Genomic DNA, 21,279 nt, shown 5'->3' with positions numbered 1-21,279 from the left:
CAGTTAAAGGCAAAATGCTGAAAGCTGGGGTTTTCATAGCCACTGGGGGAGGAAAATGACCTGTGCTTGAAAAGCAGGCTGAAAAGAGAAGAGGTGGGTGGCTGTCAGCACATGAAGTAAAATGCTAGAGTTCTCAGAGGTTAGACTCTTCTGTAGAACCGCAATTGAATGCAGTGTTCATTACAATTTACGCTTCTTGTACTCTTCTCGTTTTGGGATTCAGTGCTGAAACTTAAACCAAAATCTTTATGAAGATGCAAATAAAAAGTTGCCCAAGCACACAAAGCTGAGGGACTGTATGCTGATTTTTTTCTTTGCTCGTTTGGAGTTTTTTATTTTTCAGCATCATGTATGACGGTTTGTCCAAGCTTCAGTCAGCCAGTGGGTTACATATTGTGGCTTTAAGTTTGGCTTAGAACAAAATATTAGCTTCCTTTTGTCTTCAGTGTGTGTGACTTTCTGCAGGAATGGGACTCCATCTGTTATTTGCTGTCTATCAGAGAGCCCAGCGCTGCTGTGGGATAGAGTTTCTGTTTCTTACTGAGTCTGTGCCATGTAACCAGGGACACAGTGTGGCATTCATCCTTGAAGGCATAATTGAAGTTGCATGTTTGCTTTGAATCCAGAAATTGACTAATTGCACATGAGGTTTACAGACAATTTGTTGGACTTATTGATCAGCTGACTGAAATATTGATGAGTAGCTGCTCTTTGTGTTTTCATTGCTGCCTAATGGAAGGATTAGCAAACCCGTGTCTTGAAAATGTTCTCAACTTGTACCCAAACATAAGGTATAAGGTTTTGTGCAATGGATCTCTGGACACTGGGGAACTAGAGATGGGATTTCAAGCTCTAATCTGGTTAAAATATACATGTTGAATCATTATCTTTGGTGCATGTTTTTTGCAGTGATACTTAATCATGTTATCTTCATCTAAAGATGTTCTTTTGCCTTGGTATGAATAAGCACCGTGATTTTTCTTCTTGGAGACCCTGCGCAACTTGCTTCCTATCCCTTCTTTGTCTTTGTACCACCACTTTGTGTCCGTTTTCCCTTGCTTGCCTTGGATAGGTTTCCACGCCAACATCAATATGGATGTTTCATGTCTTCCATGTCTAATTCAATGACCTTCTGTCAGAGATGATGGTAGCCCTACGGTTGTACTGTAGTGCAGAGTACTTAATAGTTCATGCTTACTAGTTCTGAATTGTTCCTGTGGTTCTGAAGGTTCTGTGGGAGAGCTGTATGCCCTAGAGTGGAACCTGGAAAGAAGACAGGCTGGCATGCTTTTGTTGTGTTACTTCAAGTGAATGCTTAACATTGTACCTGCCTCACAAGCTGTATCACATTTTCAGTTTCTTGACATAAGGAGTGCCTTTTTTGCATGCATATCTTATTTTTATAAATTAAAATGTAATCAGGCTGTTCACATGGATTGTACTAACAAGAACTGATAGTACAATGTATTTCTTATTTTTGTCTTCTACATGTAGGTCCAGCAAGAACAAAGAAACCAGGCCACGGAACCTGTAATAGATGATTATAAAAAGATGGGGACACTCTTCGGCGGACTGAACAAAAGTCTTATCAGAATAGGCTTCACAAGGATGTACTTTGGAGAACGGATAGTAGAACCTGTAATCATTATATTCTTCTGGGTTATGCTCTGGTTTGTCGGCTTACAAGCTCTTGGACTGGTTGCTATTCTGTGCCTTGTCATTATTTATGTACAACAGTAAGATTTTATAGATGCCCATTGTTGAATTCTGTATTTTAACACTGTCAATCCACTGTCTCAGTGGATATGGATGTTTAAGTAAATGGGTGGCATGTCCAAAGTTGCGATGCTTCGAATTGTTTTTTGCTGAACTTTCAAGATTTGGTTTGAAAGGGACTAAAATTATGAATTTTAAGCAAAGTCAATAGTCCTACTGTGTCTTGACAGGGCACACACATTTTAAAAAAAAAAAAAAAAAAAGCCCAAAAAACCTCATCACACAACTGTGTCCAAAGTAATATACCCTTTTCTACACTCCTGGGGCCTTAGTCCCCCTATTGGCATTTTATTTCTCCTACCCTCCCAATTCCCCCTATGTTCTTGTTTTTCATAATGAAAATTTCTTGTCTGGTTTGAAAAGGACACTTGATGTGAGTGTCCTGTTTCATTGCTGGGGGACTGTGTGCTGTTTGTTCTCTGAATCTGCATAATTTCCTAGTTTATAGCCAAAAAGATAGGTTTACATGAGGGAGGTTTGCTAGATGAGTGCTCTGAAGTGGAGACAGCTTTGTCGTGTAAAAGCACCTTTGCTTTGTACAGTTTATAGCAGGCTTTCCTGCAGGAAGTAAGGAATTCAGAAAAGTGCGTGTATACTAATGCTGGTGACTTCGCACAAGACTTCAGCTGTTGCTTAGGGCTAGGGAGGAATCACAGTCCTGAATGGACGAATGTAGTTCTGCCTTGGTTTTGGAAATGTACTTAGCTCCTGCTGCTCTATTTTTTTCCTTGCTCTTCCCCACATCCCTTCTCCTGAAGATAAATATTTGGCTAACTCATGGACTTTTTAAGTAGTTACAACTGCAGTCTTGGGAATTTGCTGTTCCAGACAGTGCTGCTAGAACACTGTCTGCTTCCTCTGGGGTCTTGCATGAACAACCAGAGAGATAATAGACAGGAGCTGTTAACGCCTTCCCCATCAGCTGCACTGTAGGCCAAACACAAATTATGAACTTGCATACATAAGCAAATCAGTCTTGTTTCCTCCTGCAAGACAAGAATGTAGTAAAACCAAATAGCCATTTAACTTAGTAGCTTTAATTGACTTATTTCCAAAATAGGCAGCAAAATGCCTATCTATAATTGGATGGCATGGGCAATGCAAACTTGAGAACAGGATTGAAGAATAGGTACAAGATTCTCTCTAGCTCCCTAGGAGCCACACCAAGGATGTACTGAATATTTCAGAGTTGGATGTGCACATTTAAAGGAAAATAGTAAAATGAGACAGAATCTTTACTAAATAGTATTATTTCCTGTATATTACTTTTAGTAATAAATTTGACTGCAAATTTGACTTCATCTCTGTCAGAATGAAATTCTACATTTACATACAGATGTAATATAAAATGTAAAATTTACAAAATAACTACTTGAGCTTTTGCAATGATTTTTTTTCTAAACATTTTTATATTAGCAGCGATCAACAGATAGCTTGTAGTTGAAAATGCTGAGTCTCATCCAAAGACCTTTGAAGTTAAGTGTAGTCCTTTTGTCACAACTGGATTTGCAGAACAGATTTTATGCCAGCGCAATGGATCATGTTGCTTGCTGGGCTATATTTCCACAGCCCTTGACTCCAGTCCTTACAGACTTTTCTAATAGAGAACTGATGGCTCTTTAGTGCAGTGAACATAAGGGCTTAGCTCAGGCACCTCTAACTTGTGGGCCACATGCACACTGTGGCCCACCCCTGCCACTATGCAGAAAAGTCTCAACTTTTCTAACAATTAGTTCCATTGTGAGGAGCCCTTGTCCAGATGTTCAGATGACTGTGGCTGTGAGTGGATCTGGGAGGCTCTGGTGAACCAGTACGACAGCGTGCATGTGAGACAGAGGCCCAGGGTGTGTCTGAATGGCAACCTGTGTTGACTGGCAGCTGGTTAAATAGTCACACTGGTGGCAGGGAAGTGTTTGGCAACAGGAGGTGTTTCTACCTACAGGGCTTTGTTGCTCACAGCTGGAACTCCAAAAGCAAACAGCAAGCACATGATGGTGGCAGGAAGCTCTTTACTCAAGTGCCTACGGTAAACTTTGTCTTTTGTTTCGATCCCTTGAAAACAGAACACCTGTTTATACTGTTTATACTGTTGCGTATTTATATAGCTATACTGGTAGGTTTGAGTGTATTCTTTTCTTCTATAAGGGCTGTATTACAAAAGCATCTTGTCATTTAAAAAAAAGATCCTTCCTTTCTTCCCACAATCAAATTATTGTTCAGAGAAACTCATCCAGTTCCTTTTGTCTCGTGAAGAAAGGTGTCAGTGTGATATCCTCATTGCAGTACTACTTGTATGAAGACTGTATTGTGACACAGCATGTAGTGTTTTCTTGACATGGTGATTTTGGTCTATGTGTAGGGAACTAGGAACAATGAATTGAGGGTGTGACTGACAAGCTAAGGAAGCTGTTTATATGCATGTAACCTTTTATTATGTGTATAACTATGACTATTTCATTCATGAAGTCATTTAAGTTTTTCTTTTGAAGTTCATGTCTCTATACTTGTGATGTATGGATAAGTGGTTTCTGGACTAAGGTTGTGTATGGTGAATGTTTGATATTGTTTCTCTCAAGGATGACTATTTACATCTTGTCCTTCACAGAAGTTTTAAAATATTTTAAAACCCAAAAGAGTATCTCTCTTAATGGCGTTGACTGAAAGCAAAGACGGGGAAAAACAGTCCTGTCTGGAAAATACCCCCTCACTTTCACTCCTGTGGTTTAATACATTCCATTGTATATAAGAATTTGCATAATTGTTCATTTGATTTTTGTTTGTTGTTTTTTTTTTTTTTTTGTAATGATTGCTAAATAATCTCCATGCTGTTTGCAGGAAAGTAAAGAGGACATAAGGAATAAAGGACTGAGATATAATCAGATCCAGAGAATGAAAAATGGAACACAGTGAAGCAGTGCCTAAATGCAGGCATGCCAAACCCACGGCCAAGCCCAGCCCATTCTGTGGCTGCCTCTGCCCCGCCGTCCTGGCGGTGGCTCTGCCCTGCTGGGCAACCCGAGCACACACCCATCACTCAGCAACAGCCAAACATTGCTGTGTGATTGGCACCATCTGGGCTGAAACCAGGCAGGCGGAGGGCACAGAGCAGTGCCACTCAATTGATGGCAGATAAGTTTATGTGTTGCAATACACTGGCTAAACACAGTCCTGTGAACAGTGAAAAATACATGTCTGCGCTTTCCGTTGTGATAAAGAAATGTGAGCAGTCAGAGACTCAACTCAAAAATCTGATTGTGTCTCCTTACCAGACTTACGTAAGTTTGAGGAAAATACCCCTCACTTCACAATCATACCTTATTTGTGTCATCACGTTTGGCAGTTCGTACATTTGTGAATAACTTTTCAAGAATGAAACATGAGAAGAGTAAAATTTCATCAAAAATCCATGACAAACACCCTGAGAGCTCACCAAGAATTGCAGCCACTGCCATCAAACCAGCCTGATGCATTAGTTTCACAAAAACAGGGTCAAATATCCCCCTCACTTTATGATTTTGTTGCCCTCTTTTTTATATTTTCATTAAAAAAAAAAAAATTAAGTTTAGTTACAGATGTTAACTATATTATGTATTTTATATGTGGCCCAAGATAACTCTTCTTCACCCAATGTGGTCCAGGCAAGCAAAGAGGTTGTATGTATGTATTTAAAGTGTTAAAATAAATCTAACTGTGAATTTGTACCAAGAAGAGGGAGAAATAGGTAAACAGTCCTAGCATTGTGTTCTTCCTTCCATCCAAATTTAGTTCCACGGCATGAGGAACACCAGGCATTCCCAGTGTATCTCTAGTTAAAAAGCAAAAGGTTAATTTAATTCAAGAAAAGGGGGGGGAGGGTGCAGAAAAAGAAAAAAAAAAAAAGACAATTTTGCTTTTGTCTATATAGTTAAAATGGATAGTGTTGTTTATTTTGGTAGATATGATTATTAGAACTGAAAGCACCTTGATGCTTTGTGTAGGACTGTATGAAGGAAAGATGTCCCCTCAGACTGCAATAAACAACCTGATGTAATTCTTGTTGGTCAGTGTGACATCTCAAAAGCTTTTACATAACATCTGTTTTTTAAAAGATGGACTCATTGGTACTGTTTCACACTTGATGCCTGAATGGCTGAACTACTGTGTACAGAGAAGTGCTACACAATGGAGAGTGTTGGAGAACCCTGTTTGCACTGAAAAATCATTGCATTGAAACTGTCTGTTTTAAAAAGCAAAAATCACATTTCTTAACAACTCTGTATTAAGTGAATCCTGTGGAAAGCACTTTGTTATTCTTTGTAATAAAAAGTATTGTCATCAGTGAGAACTGAATTCTTTGTGGTGCTTTGTTCAGGGCTTGCACTTCTCAGATTTCATGGTAGGCCCAGATGAAATGGGACAGCATTCAAATTCCCCCTGAAATCAGCTGTTGGAAAAACAATTGTAGTTCCAGAGCTCAATAAACTGTTTCACATCTTGGTGGCTGAGCATATAGAAAGTTGCACTGAAATGGGGAAGGAAGGGAAACACCTGTTAACAAATAATGGCAACACTGTGCTGTAAGTAGTTATCCCTTCACTGCCTATCTCTGTTTCGCACCCAGAGCAGCCTCTGGAGGAACCAGATGTGGTCAACAGTGTGAAAAACAGTGACGGTTGCTGTGCCGCAAGGAGGTTTGGGATTTTTCATTTGTCTTCTGAGTATTTACAGAACATCTTGCGGGACAAAACATCCCCAAATAAATCCAATTCTGTTTGTTTATATTTTTCCTGCAGCTTAGCAAAATATTTGTTCTGCCAGATCCATCAGGTGCATATGTTTGTGTTGCTCAAGATGCACAACAAATTAAGTACTGTGGGTTTTCTAAAAGGAAAAAAGTGGTTGTGCGCAAACTAAGCAAAAGTCAACACTTGAATAAATTCAGGCCTTCAGGTATTGATTTCCAGTAAAGTTTCTTGGTCAGCCCTTTTGCTGGATGTCTGCAACTTCAAGAACGCCTGTCTTTGGCTCTAGCTACTGAACTTGATGTCTGCTTTTGTAGGAGTGGCAGAAAGGGGAATTCAGTGTTCTGTTTGATTCTTTTCATCCTGGGCCTCAGTCTAGTCTTTAGGAGCTATTTCTTGGCCTTTCCACCCTTCCAGAACTGATACCTTCATCCTCTTCTTACTTTTCTTACTTCACTCTGCAGTAGGGCCATTCACAAGAACAGCTGCGTGCTAAGGGTTTGGGCTTTTTACAATCACTCTGTCTCCTTAAAAGTCACCCAGACAGTCATTTTATCTTCAGTTGGACATGTTTTGCTGGGCATCTGCTTAATGCCTGAGGGGAGGAAATTGGAGAGAAGATTTTAAAAATACACGCGTCAGGTAGTTGGTTTTTTTTTGTTGCTGTTTTCTCTTTTTTAACCTGTACTTACCTGTCTTTTCAGATGGTGATTACGATCAGCTGATACTTGAAACAGAATTATTAGGGCATAAGTGCCTAGGTTTTGTGTTCATTAGAAGCAAATTAATTAAGCCAAATAGTTTCTTAGCTTGTCCTGGCACATCATCTTGCATCTGGAATGAACATTGCTTGAGGCGACTTTTCCTTCTTCTGGTATCTGTCTGCGTCTGTCTTGGCATATTTTATATTTGCTGTCTGTTGCATTATAAAGCCTTGCAGAGGAAAAGGGCTCATTTTGTCCTCATTTGGATGAGGGTTTAATATATGTGAGGAAGGTGCTAAATTAGTCTCTGGCAAACTATTGGGGGCTTCCTTGTGAAAGAAATACCTGTAGATGATGAAGGTACAAGAGACATGGGTTTGCATGCTGCCCAGAATAGATGGTGGAAATGAACCACCAATTATCTACTTTCTAGTGTGATATCAGGACTACATCCCAGGTACAGTGAGTCTGTGACAAGGAAATAAATTATTTGGTAAAGAAACATCTTTGGCAGTGAAAATCCTGTTTTATAAAGTGATAGACGCTGAGAAGTTTCTCCTTGACTTAAAAGAAATTTGTGTTCTTGAGTGCTTTGGCTTGTAAATGACTTATTTCAAAAATTGTACTTGGTTATCCTTTTGAATCATTCCTTCATGTATGTTCTTTCTCAAAGCTGTTTTTTAAGCCATTGCTCCCACACTAGCTGTTACCAGAGGGGTGAAGCCAAGCAGTATGAGCAGAATGGAGGTCATGGGAAGAGACTGAGATGTCTTTAATGCTACCTGGCCAGTGTCACAACGCCTCAGAGCAGGTCTGCAAAATTACTTTTGCTGTCACTTTCTGTATACATGCACCCTGTCAGGGTGCACCTGCCAGCAGGAGCTGGCATCAGCCAGGCACCTTATTTCCTCAGGCATTTCAGTCCAGCTCTGCCCATCTTCAGATAGCTGAGCACCGGGTAACTGTCCTGTGCTTCTTGTTGGAGTAAAATATATTCCAGTATTTGGTGTTCGTGTCCTCGACCTAATAAGATTAGGAAAAACATGATGATGCAGTTTTTCTGAGACCAAATATTTCTGTGCCTTTAAGCTTACTTCAGTAAGTCTCTCTGTGAATCTTGTTGCAGAGGAAAAAGATTAAGCAGTCTTGAGGCTATTGTCCATTTCAGATGCTCAGTCAGATAAGAGTACCAAATGCATGCAAGTGTTTGACTACTAATGTTTTCATTTTGATTCATAGTTTCCTCATTCCATCTGTGATGAGATGAAGTATTTGGCTGAGCTCTGTAAGCAATGGAACTAACTATTCTCAATTAACAAGTTCTTATCCGAAGGTCTTTGACAGATAAATACAAATTACTGCTAACAATCTCATTTTTTAGCTTTCCTTCAATGTCTCTGTTTTTTGGTATGTTCTAATGCATTACAGTGCAATCTTTGGACCTAGCATTCTTTTGTACCATGTTTTGGGAAGAATCCATTCCATGCTATGCAGATACCTCAGTGGAGACAGCACCATTAAGACAATTTGGATACTGCGCCCAGTGTAGGTTCTGTTGTTGCTGAGCCCTGCCTGCCTTATTATCTGGGCTTTATCAGCTGGGGTGATTTCTGTGCTTAGAAGTGGGTAGTTTTACAGTACAGTGGAGTCTTTAGATTAATAGCATATATTTTTGCAGTGATGGCCATGCTGTAGTTTCCCAGGAGACTGAGCCCTAGTCATGTTTTGCAAATAAAATAAAGACACTGCAAACAGAACTCAGGTCTTCCTGGGTAACTGCTCCATCATTAATGCTCCGTTTTTCACTTGTTACTTTAAGATTGGTAGCACAGATCTTTTTTGATGCCACCCTTCTCCTGTCTTTTCTGAAGACACGTTTAAATTTCCCCCTTCAAATCCCAGAGTAATACAGGCAGCAGAGGAAAAAACTTGTGGCTGTTCCCAGATAGAAGGCAGTCACTACCACTACAGTGGAAACACTTTCTGCTTTCTAAGCGCTTCTGATATGTCCTGGGGAAATTCAGAAACCAGTTAACTCAGAACCATCTCTGCTTCTGTATCATTATATATGTTGATTCCTTTGACTTCTTTTGATTCATGGTATTTATAAGTGAGTTTCTGGTTAAGGTATCCTCTGCCAAGTGCATAGGTGCATGGATTAAAATACAACAGGTTAAACTTAAAAAACGAACAAAGTGTAAGCTTCTCCATTCTCCTGACAGTTTTTTTCATAAGGAATATGGTTTCTCTCTCAAATAAGTAGCATTTTACTATGATTGTGTAAAAGGAAAACACAAGGAGTCCTTAAATAATACTCCCTGTTCTACCTCCCTGACGTCCTGGGGTTTCCATATGCCTCACATGTGCTTGAAGAGCTGTGCTAGGGCTCAGTTTCAGCAGCTAGCACATGATGCCAGCTGAATGTGTGGGTGTCTTTTGTGTGTTTCGGAACCAAGTAGCTTTCATGCTGAAATAATTTTCTCTAGAGGAGAAGAAATGGAGCTTGCTGTACCAAAGGCAGGCACAGAGTCTACTGTAAAAAGCACTGAAGCACTCCAGTGGAAAAACAGAATAGTTAATAGTGCTATACATTATGATTATTATCTTTGTTCATGCCTTCCTGCTTCAATGATTTTATTAACGGCAAGAATTTGCAAAACCATTCTAGCATTGCTTCTCACAGATGTAGAATATCTGTTACCGTCCTGTCTGGACAAGAGCAGTCAGAAGCAAAAAAAAAAAAAAAAAGATATATATCTTGAATATGCTGTCTTCCTATTCTGCTAGTAGTAATGCACAGATGAATAGAAATTATTGTATCATTTAGGAGATTTGTACTGTAATATCCAGTTTTGAAATCTCCTCACAAAGGATTTTTAAGAGACGCTGCATGCGCTGTCTTAGTTTATGTAGGCTCTTATTTCCTGAAACATAAGTCCTTCCTTTTACCTATCTGGGAAGCAGACTCCCTCTTCCTTGACCCATGCATGGCCTTTCCCTGCTGGTCCCCAGCTCAGTCATCAGTATGGTGCCAAGTACTTCTTTCTTTATTGGTCATGTAGAGCTGTTCCAGGCAAGTGTTACCGCAAATACAAAACAAAACTCAAGTGAAGATGTGAATTAATTATTGAATGGTATGAAAGATCACAGGATGGGACGTTCAGACAGTGACACCAGAAAGCCAGTAGGTGCAGCTCATATAAGTGTGCTCTTTGCCAGTTGAGAACAAGATCAGCTGTAGCTGACTGAAGATGGGAACAACTACTGAGTTCTGGTGGCCTGAAAGCCATCCACTGCATAACTGTGTTCAGCTTTTATTTGGTTTGTGTCTGTAAGTGGTGTTGTGTACAGTCCCTCAGAATCTCCAGCTTTTCTCAGCAGTGTACAACTTGTGTGTGAGCAAACCTGCTAATTTGTCCTATGACAGAGAGAAGTAATTTACAGTGCCCCTCAGCATCATGCCAGTCACTACTTTCTTCCCCAAAAGAAGAACTTCAGAGCTTTTTAGAATACAACTCTTGATATATTAAAGCATGTTCCAGCTTGGCCTCAGAAAAACTATCTCTGTACTTCAGGGGGCTCCCTGCTTGTTTGTGGTGAGTGCAGAGCAGGAAACACGCTCTGCAGTAGCATGAGCTTGTGCTGGATGCTGAGTGCTAGAAAAGGTGTTTAAATTATGTATGTGCCTGATGGCTTGCTTTTGAGCTTATCTTCAGCAAGCTCAGCTTATTCAAGCCTGATGCTGTCATAATGAAGCTTTGATACCTTCATATGTGTCCTCTACTTTCAGAAGGAAAAAAAAAAAAAAAAATTAAAAAAAAAAATCTTCAAACATTTTCCTGAGTTTGGCTTTTGGGAAGCTTAGAACATTTGTATCTATTGCATGAGTTTCCTATTTTGCCTTTCGAACTGTGAAATTGTTGAAATGATGGCCTGAAGCCTGCACTTCTTGGTGCTAGCAGGAAGTTGCTGTGCTTCTCTAAAAATTGCTTACCTGAGATTTCCCATGCATGTGCTCTATGCATTATTGCCATAACAGGAAAGTAACTAAACTAGGTAAGATATGGTGGGAATTTATTTCTTTGAGCCATATATTTTTGATAACTGATTTCATAGCTGGGATAAATGATCTAGCCTACTGTAAATCAGTGTTAATACAATTTGGGAAGATGAAGGTAGTAACTCAAACTGAGATAAGGGAAACAAAGAAAATCTATAGGGCCAAAGGAATTCTTGTAGAAAAATTTCTCATGGAGGTTTGTACCCCTATCTTGTTTATATTTGCAGTAGTGACGGTAGCATAAACACTAGGCATGTGATAAACTTTCAGGTGCAATAGGAAGGATTATTAGAAGGTTATGCAAAGAGCACATTGGAGTTGAAGCCTGGGCTATGAAAAAGGGAGGGGGGATTAGTTTCATAGTGTGATGTGCAAGATCACATAGTTAAGAAGACATGCTAAGAGCTCATCTGTTGAGAATGACGAAGGGCAGCCAGAGTTTGAGCTGAACGCTGGATACATAGGAGCCAGGAATAAGACACAACCATCAGAAGATACAACCCCAGGATACTCTTGCCAAATATTCTTGCTATGTAACAACTTATCGCGCTTAATTTTTTTAGTCCTACTTTAAAATTAAAAATAACAGACTCGATCTGGTACGGAAGAGAGTTCACAGAAATGAAAATGTTATGGAAGCTGGCTTGTTTCTCAAGGTCAGATGGGCACAAGAGTTACTAGGTAAAAACTGTCTGACAGCAGCGTTAGTCTGGATATTATTAGTAAAGGACTTCACTTATTTGAGCAAGATCCTGATGCAGTACCATTAGGGACAACAAACACTGTATATAGCTTTAGGATAAAGCCTGATTGTTTCTAAAAAAGATTATATGGGATGACTGCCTGCAAGATGGGAGAAAGGTTTTGTCCAGTTTCTTGGTACAGCTACAATGAAAAGCTGAGTTCAGCTTATCATGTGCTCTGCCAGAGAGATCAGTGCATGGTGGGTACGTGAAGTGGTCCTCAAAGATTGTGGTTTTGCTCGTTTCCTTTGTCCTGGTTGTCAGCACTTTGTAGTACTGTGTGTCATGCAAGGAGCCTATCTAACTTCATCTCTGCTCTGACTTTGGTTCATTTTACTGAAAGATATATTTTCATGATAACACAGCTTATAATTTGCTTAATGCTGTTCTCTGTTTCTAAACATCTGATTTTTCTGGCTTGGAGGAAGGAAAAGAATGAGTGATATTGTTTCCTACTGAACAACCAAACCATTATGACCTGTGTAAGCATCATTAGAGCGGAAGAAATAAAAGAGTTAAACAATTAGGCTCTTAAGTCAAGCTATTGCTAAATTCTGCTTGCTTGCTTCTGTTTTGCTCAATAAACTGTATATTGTAGCAATGTGCCCCCAGCATCCTAGGTTGGTCATTCAATTACTTGTGACCATAAAAGCTGATAATCTCATGGTCAATGATGCAAGCAGCACTTCCCTTTTCAGCTAACAGAAATTGCTCAACAATTTCAGCACCATCCTCCCCTTCCACGTGCAGTTGAGCAGCCCGCAGATGCCTGGGCAGAAACAGCTTTTCACAGAAGCCATGGTATGAGGGAATGGTTTTCAGCTCCAGTTACCAGTTCACATCTAATCCATGTCACTGGGAAAATCACAGCTGTTATCACCTCAGGGCTTATGGTAGGCTTCTGCAATTGGTCTTTGCAATCTCAAAACACGTCTCCTCGTCAGTAAATGTGTAATCTGCAAAGTGGCTGCTGCAGGTGGCATTATTCGATACGCCTCATCATCTAATGAGAAAAAAAGTAGAGAATTAGGAAAACATGGAGTCTTGTACTTTTGCTGGAGAGCCACACTTCAGGAGCTCGATTCATAATCTGTGAAATCTGTCTGAGCTCAAGCTAGTTAAAAATTTCTGCTCTTATCTATGATAAAAAGAATAAATGTTCCTATTGGTCTGAATATTCCCCTACCAGCCCCATTAGCAAGCACCTGCTCATCTGCTGTGCCTGCTGGGTGTGCACAGCCTGACCTCTGCCTGCCTGGCCAGATGTAGGATGTCAGGAGCTCTGCAGAAAGAAGAATGTGAATAACCAACAGCAGACACAGTCCTGTGCATTGGCTGTTTCAGATCACAGAATCACAGAATCACAGAATTGTAGGGGTTGGAAGGGACCTCAAGAGATCATCGAGACCAACCCCCCTGCCAAAGCAGGTTCCCTACACCAGATCGCACAGGTAGGCGTCCAGGCGAGACTTGAATATCTCCAGAGAAGGAGACTCCACAACCTCCCTGGGCAGCCTGTTCCAGTGCTCCGTCACCCTCACCGTGAAGAAGTTCTTACGCACATTCGTGCAAAACTTCCTATGCTGCAGCTTATGTCCGTTTCCCCTCGTCCTGTCTCCACGTACCACTGAAAAGAGACTGGCCTCACCGCTATGGCCGCCACACCTCAGATATTTATAAACCTGGATCAGGTCCCCTCTCAGTCTTCTTTTCTCAAGGCTAAACAGACCCAGTTCACTTAGCCTTTCTTCATAGGGGAGATGCTCCAGGCCCTTCACCATCTTTGTGGCCCTCCGCTGGACTCTTTCCAAGAGATCCCTGTCTTTTTTGAACTGGGGAGCCCAGAACTGGACACAGTACTCCAGATGAGGCCTTACCAGGGCAGAGTAGAGGGGGAGGATCACCTCCCTCGACCTGCTGGACACGCTCTTTTTAATGCACCCCAGAAAGCCATTGGCCTTTTTGGCCACGAGGGCACACTGCTGGCTCATGGCCAACCTGTCGTCCACCAGTACGCCCAGGTCCCTCTCTGCAGAGCTTCTCTCCAGCAGTTCATCCCCCAGCCTGTATTGGTGCATGCAATTATTCCTCCCTAGGTGTAAGACCCTACACTTGCTTTTGTTGAACCTCATCTGGTTTCTTACTGCCCAGCTCTCCAGCCTGTCCAGGTCTCGCTGAATGGCAGCACAGCCTTCAGGCGTGTCAGCCAATCCTCCCAACTTCATATCATCAGCAAACTTGCTGAGGGTGGCCACTATCCCCTCATCAAGGTCATTGATGAAGATGTTGAACAAGACCGGACCCAGCACAGACCCCTGGGGGACACCACTGGTTACAGGTCTCCAGCCAGACTCTGCACCACGAACGACGACCCTCTGCGCTCTGCCAGTCAGCCAGTTCTCAACCCACCTCACTGTCCACTCGTCTATCCCACACTTCCTCAGCTTTGTTATAAGGATGTCGTGGGAGACAGTATCAAATGCCTTTCTAAAATAAAGGTAGATTACATCTACCGCTCTTCCCCCATCCACCCAGCATGTGACAGCATCATAGAAGGCCACCAAGTTGGTCGAGCACGACCTCCCCTTGGTGAACCCATGCTGACTACTCCTGATAACCTCCTTTTCTCCCAGTTGTCTGGAGATGGTATCCAGCACAAGCTGTTCCATCACCTTTCCAGGGACAGAGGTGAGGCTGACAGGCCTATAATTACCCGGATCTTCCTTCTTGCCCTTTTTGAAGACCGGAGTGACATTGGCTATCCTCCAGTCTTCAGGGACCTCCCCTGTTGTCCAAGACCTCTCAAAAATGATGGAGAGCGGTTCGGCAATGACCTCAATGATCTTTCAGCAGTGAGAGCACCCAGAAATGGTTTTTAGGTATTTGGGTGTGCTAATGGAAAAACCATTATCTTGTGCATGGGAGCCTCATTTGGAAATACAGCTCTTGCTCCAAAAACGGGTTTGAATTTCAAGATCAGCTATTAGGCAAAGCTATAAACACTCAAAGATCAGCTAGTGAGGTTTGACTGAAAAAAATGAAGAAATTATGCCAGGGAATGAGATATGATAGAAAGCAGAAAGAAGTCTGCCACATTTGACTGAAGAACCTGGTAATCTTATCTGCCTGATGAAATGCAAAAGGGGTTCATTAGCCACAGTTTAGTGTTTTGTTAAAAAGTCATCATAACTGTGGCTGCAGCACTGTGAGCTGTTCTGTGTTATCTTTCCAGGGAAGCCCAGGCGCTGCGATGAAAACGATGTAGATAGCTTTCCAGGAGCATGAGGTCCTCACCTAAATCAACCATCTGGTCATATAAACACTATATGATTGACACCATCTTAGTGAATCATATCTGCCATCACCACTCCCTCTAAATGAATGATACATGCGAGACAATCTACTGAGTATGGCTGAAAGGATTTCTTTTTGTCTTAAAAATGAATCAGATATGACAGAATCAAACACATTCTCTGATTTGCATTTTTATTGTTTTTAAATGAGACACATAATCTTGCTTTGCCTATGTAAGTCCGTACATATGTACCAATAACACTTTTTCACTCTGAAAAATGGCACCTTTCTAACAAAATACTTATTTTCTCAGTGTTTCCTATTTACTAACAGGAAATAGTGTTATAAAAAGTATTTCTTGCTCCACTGGAAAATCTTTAGCTCATGAAAAGTTCCTCATAAAAATCCTAAAGAACAGGATATCTGTCCTAGCCTCATTTTCATAAGGGTGTTTTTTTCCCTGAAATGCACTAGACATAGACCCTTTCCCGTGGGGACTTTGTTGCTAGGTGATCTGTCCCATGATAAATCAGTGCTTCTGGGAGGGAGGCAATCTATTGTTTAAAGCTGCAGCATTTTGACGATAGAGCACTTATGTCAGTGACCTGCTACCATTAGTGCTTAACCACCAATCTTTATAATTCTCATCCAACCTACAGGTGAAGGAGAAGGAGAAAAAGCAAAGGGCCCCACAACCATTTCAGTCTGATACACAGAATACACGGATACACAGAAGGATTCCCCCACACATCTCCAAAACCTCATAAAGGTTTCCTAGATGTGCATGGGAGTCCTTGAATTACTGCATTTCAGTAAGTTGTCCAGCTAACCTCTTCACCTAACGATGGCTCTTGTTAACAGTTTAACCTGCCTGGCTATTTTGGGGCTGGCAGCAGAATATTGCAACCTGATTTTTTCTCTCTCTTGTCTACATGAGCCATCCTGGAAACATTATCAGAAGCACAGAAAATAAATATTTGTGCTTGTGCAGTCTATATTCTGTCTATGGTTTTAAAATTAACAAATTAATTTCCTTCAAAATTATTCTGTCAAAATAAACAAAACTAAAACAGAACCCCAGGATGCTCTTGGATAGCTAGTCACTCTGTCATTGGCTGCACTGATTCATAGCAGTCTCAGGAAGACAGAGAAAATTCTCAGTTCTTTTGTTGCTGGGATATAAATGATGTAAGTCTGCAGCCCACATATATTTGAATCTTGAAGAACACTCCTTTTTTCTTTCTGAATCCTATACATTGCGTATTTTCTGTAGAAGGGCAATAAGGGTGCATAGTGCAAAGACATCAGCAGGAGCCTAGTGTTGCCTCCACTCCCAGGATCTGCTTTAAGCAGTGCGTTGCACAGTAAGAAGGAAGCCATGCCTGCAGCTGCTGGGCTACCACCAAGCCCCCAGAAACACTCAAGTACCTACTGCAAGACAGAGAAGAACATAGTAAAAAAAATCAGTCACATATTTCAGGAAGTGTACCATGCCTGTTCCATGCTATCTCATTACGGGAGAAAGCTAAATGTGTGCAATTTGAAATAATAAGTATGTATGAAGGTATCAGTGTAAAACACATATTATAAACAAACGCATATATGTTTTATTACCACTAGAATAGTGTTTTTTAAAGCAAACATGGCAGAAAGCAGATAAACTCTTTCATCATAGTTCTCTCTCTTTATCTTAGTGTGCAGGAGCCCCTCTGCTGGACCAGATCCTATTGTACTATCTGGATGCAACTGAAAGGTAGGCCTGACCTCAGATGTAGTTCTTGTTTTGCTCTGTTGGCCCCTAAGGATGCTTTAAAATGTAGTGTAGGAGACTACAAAACTGCCACTGCATAAACTGTTGGGTGTCCCTGTCCAATATAGGCTGCTTTGGTCCCTCCTCTGTGTCTTCAAAGAGCTTATTTTACAAGACAGTGACCCAGAAAGAATAGAGACCTACGCACTGCTTGCTTGCTCCTTAAAGATGCAACATTACTAGCAAGGAAGTAATTTTGAAAGCTTGGCTGCTGTAAGACTCCAACTGTAAGCACTGAGGTGGAAGTGGAGCAGTTGCCAGTGTGTTGTGTGACCTGCAAATGAGTTGTCGTCAATATCATTAGCAGAAAAACTACCTTGGGATCATTCCCTCACATTTGAAAGGAAATGGCAGCCCTCATTTTTACACATCCCAGCTCTAATGGCAGGTTCAGAAAGACATCAGTTGTGCTCTGAAGATGTTGTCTTACCCTTAATTAGGGGGGTGATGAATTTTAAGTGACACTACACTTCCTATTTTTACCTCAGGGAATTTAGCAGAATGAATAACTATTCCAGGGTCTAATATGTAAAGCCTGAAATCTTGTACTGTCAAAGGTGGTGTTTAGCATTTTTCTACATTCATTTATACCCAGACCATCCGTTACTCGCATGCCATTCCAGTGCCAACCAGTCACTTTCCCCAGGGAACTGACCTTACATGCTATGACAAATGTAAATTGCTGGACTCCCTGGTATCTACTTACAGTGAACTGATAGTTGTGTGTTTTGTAAATTTGTGCTTTGCTCTCTGTTTTCAAATCCCCAAATACAATAAACCATTGTGTTTATTATTATCAGAATAGTGTAATACTTGGAAATTCCTTTTCCCTGAGTCTGCCCTCTACCCTTGAAATTTATTTTCTTATAAGCCTTTAATTCTAGGTTTCTAGGTGCATCCAAGTGAGAGGCAAAGAAATGTTCCTATTTAATCAAGGATACTGTGTCCATGGTCTTTCAAATTAATCTGGTAACCAAAAGAGTTTCAATACACCTTCCCGCAAATAAAACCATCGTGAGAAACAGTGCCCTTAGAAAAATTAGAGTTCACATTTAGGGCACAGCAAAACAAATAGGTTTGACAGAAGCAGATTGCTGATAAGTGGGAACAGTTGTTTGTTTCCACCTCTCTCTTACCCACTCGGTTACTGCCCTTTCTTGCTAAACTGTACGTGTGACTGGGTTTTGTGCTGATTTGAAAGTTTTCAGATTAATGAACAGCTGGAGATGACAATTTAACCTAGATATATAACAGCTAGGATGGTTTGACTGGCTGTGCCTCTATGATAATCCTAATTGGTTCCCAAAATTCTGACTAGCTGTATTTGAATGTCCTTTGGAAACTCCCAAAGATCTTAAAACCAACGGATAGGAACTTTATAACCTTTACAAAAATTAAAAAAAAAAAGAAAATGCAAAGGTAAAGATCTATTTGTGATGAGGCTTATGCTATGCAACCATTAATGTAGCCTGATTTCAGGGGTACAGTAGTACAAGAGATAATTGATTTGAAATTAATGTTGTTGTTTTGTTTTGTTTTTTAATAGGCTAAAATCCTGCTAAGTTGTTCCCTAAAAATTAACAGACCCACTTCAGTTTGGAAGCCAGGTGCTGCCTGAATGTGACTTTCTCCTTCTTCCTCCTGCATGGTCCCTAACTCTTCCTCTGTTTTTCATCTGCCTTCTAGAACAGTCGCCAAGGCATCAGGAAGACAGGAATAGCCACAAAACAAGTTGTGAGTTGATGGCATAAGAGCTGCCTGACTCCTTCTGAACAAAGCCAACCTAAGAGAGTGCCTGAGATATGCTGGCAATCCACTCGGCTGTAACACGTAAAAAGCCTTTATAAAGCATTCTCCCTTGAGATTCCTTAAAACTGTGGTTTTTCTTAAAGCCATTAAGACGTAGAAAGAATAAATGACTAAGAAATCTTATCTTGGCATGAAAATGTGCAGTGGGTACAGTGCCAAGATAAAAAATCACTATGAATTCATTTAATGAATATTCTATATCTGAGCAATTGTGCACTACTGCAAGGCAGCCTAAGTTGCTAAGAATATGGCAATGATAAAAGTGGAATAATTTGCTTTAAAATGGATGTTGATATTTGCGCTTTTGCTGTGCACTGCATTTTAAAAGCATGGCACTTTCTGCACACACTACATGCAACTTAGGCATGTAAGTTCATTAGGCATGAAAGTAGCTTGTTTACTTCGGTAGGAGCAAGGTTTTTCAGTAACAGCAAAGTTCGTATGTGTGTTTATCAAATTAGACTTAATCTAGAGCACTCTTGGTCTTTCCACTCCACACTTCTCTTCTTTTTGCTTTTCACACTGCTAGCATTGACTTATTTTGCTCTAGGCATTAGTTTCATGGAAGGATTCATGCAGGAGAAAACAATCTAATAAAGCTCAGAATCTGTAACTACAGGAACAAAGAAATGGCGTGTGGATATTCCAGAAACAAAGGTGCTGTATTTAAAAATTGTTTGAGGGGTGGGGGAATGAAGAGATGAAAGCAACAGGAAGAAAAGTATACAGACAGATAGCTGCTATGTCTGTTCCAAAGCCTGCAAAGCTGCCTTAACTCCTAACCCACCAGGTAGCTAGGAAATTGTCTTACCTCACTGACATCATGCCTAGCCATAGTTTGCCACTTTGACTTTTCAGTTGATTCCAGCCAGTTCCTAGACATTTCTCTCCCCAGTTTGCTGGCCTACATTTCACAGTCCAGGGGACTCTATTAGGAAAGGTCACCAATTGAGACAAAGAGATTTATGAATGCCTGCCAGGTTTGACTACTGCAATATTTCTCTTTGGGAGAGGAGCTGCACAGACCTTGCCAAAATGCTAATTCTGTAGAAAACAGCATCGTGAAGCACCATATATTCCAATAATTCCTTCTGAAACCTGCATCATATTTCTCTTGAGTCATGTTGATATGTGTCACCTTCTGTAATTAATTTCTAGTTGTTTTTATTTCTCCTTCACACTCACTCTCACTTCCCATATGCAATCACTGTAATGAACCTTTCGAGGCTGACTTCACATCTCCAGGAAAAAAACTGAGTTCAGTTGGCATTAATTTATTATATACCTCCCACCTTCTACTGCTTATCATTATTGTAGCAATTGCTTTCTCTGGGTGCAGGCATCTGTTCAGCACTACTAAAAGATAGCTAACTTGGCAACTGATTAACTCTTTCAATTCTGAACTACCACTTTTGGATTCATTAAATAAAAGGCACAAACAAGAACCATAGACTCAAAATAGACCTCAAAAACTGAGTTTGTCAGTGCAGATGGTTCTTCAACGATTTTTTTCAAACCATAACAAACAGTACTACAGTTTTATTTCCCTACTGGACGTATCCGCCTTCATCCCTAGCTCTAAGTCCACCGGGAGATCTTCTGTACAGAAATTGTTTAATCTACAATGAGGCATCTCCTTTGGTAGTATCTATATGGTACTTTTTTACAACACGTCTTCTCTCATGAAGAGATGCACACATTTGGTGGTTGGACTAGGTGATCTAGTGGTCTTTTCCAACCTTAATGATTCTATGATTCAGTAGTCACAAAGGCCAGGTTAGCTTGTGTTGACCACAAATTAAATATCTCATTACCTGTTACAGAGGAGGTAGGTACAATCTCAGGGCCATGTTGCAGGCAGAAATTCTTTTTGTTCATCATTGGTAAGAAAAGTGCATCAGCTTACAAGAGAGATGATGCAATGGTGCTTGAACGATACCTAGAGGCTGAGGGAGAATAGAGTCTGTAGTCCTTGCTGTCTTGAGGAACAACAAAAGGTTTTCAAGAATGCAATTCTCTGGGTACCAGTCTGGCACCACTTTGCGTTTAATATGTTTATGGAAGACTAATGAGAATGATGCAGGGGCACAGATAGTATCTGTCCCCATTACATTGAGACACATTTTACCTAGGTGAACTACCCAGAGCCCTTCTGACCTGAGCACAGATGGATGCAGTTGTACTGGGCTTCTGGACAAGATGAGGTGGAAAACCCTTCTTGCTTATGGACAGTATTCAGTGCAAACAGGATTGGTTAAGTGGTGATTTCAGCCTCCTCCAGGAACTAACTTAAAGATAGCAACAGTTCCTCTTGCTTGTAGGTTGCCTTTGTTATTTATTTCTGGGTTTTGAGTGATCTTAA

At 40.8% G+C, this 21,279-nt stretch overlaps 1 protein-coding gene across 3 annotated transcripts in view; it reads left to right on the top strand.

The window, feature by feature from the left end:
- The window catches only part of FAM241A (family with sequence similarity 241 member A), a 28,617-nt gene extending 9,774 nt beyond the window's left edge, over window positions 1-18,843 (top strand). The window contains exons 2-4 of one of the 3 annotated variants that reach the window (XM_085222895.1): window positions 1,495-1,638; window positions 16,993-17,051; window positions 18,795-18,843. In XM_085222895.1, the coding sequence (XP_085079021.1) occupies window positions 1,495-1,638; window positions 16,993-17,051; window positions 18,795-18,828 (237 nt within the window). In that variant the 3' untranslated portion in view covers window positions 18,829-18,843. Of the gene's footprint in view, window positions 1-1,494; window positions 1,639-15,957; window positions 16,081-16,992; window positions 17,052-18,654; window positions 18,686-18,794 lie in introns of those variants that run through there. The other 2 variants (XM_085222896.1, XM_085222894.1) reach the window with 2 other exon arrangements.
- The last annotated feature ends 2,436 nt before the right edge of the window (window positions 18,844-21,279 follow it).

This window comes from Meleagris gallopavo, chromosome 4 (genome assembly GCF_905368555.1).
Source record: "Meleagris gallopavo chromosome 4, MGAL_WU_HG_1.1, whole genome shotgun sequence".
In the NCBI taxonomy this organism is placed as follows: domain Eukaryota; kingdom Metazoa; phylum Chordata; class Aves; order Galliformes; family Phasianidae; genus Meleagris; species Meleagris gallopavo.
The sequence above is the reverse complement of the archived record's forward strand: the minus strand, read 5'-3'. Positions and strand labels throughout refer to the sequence as shown.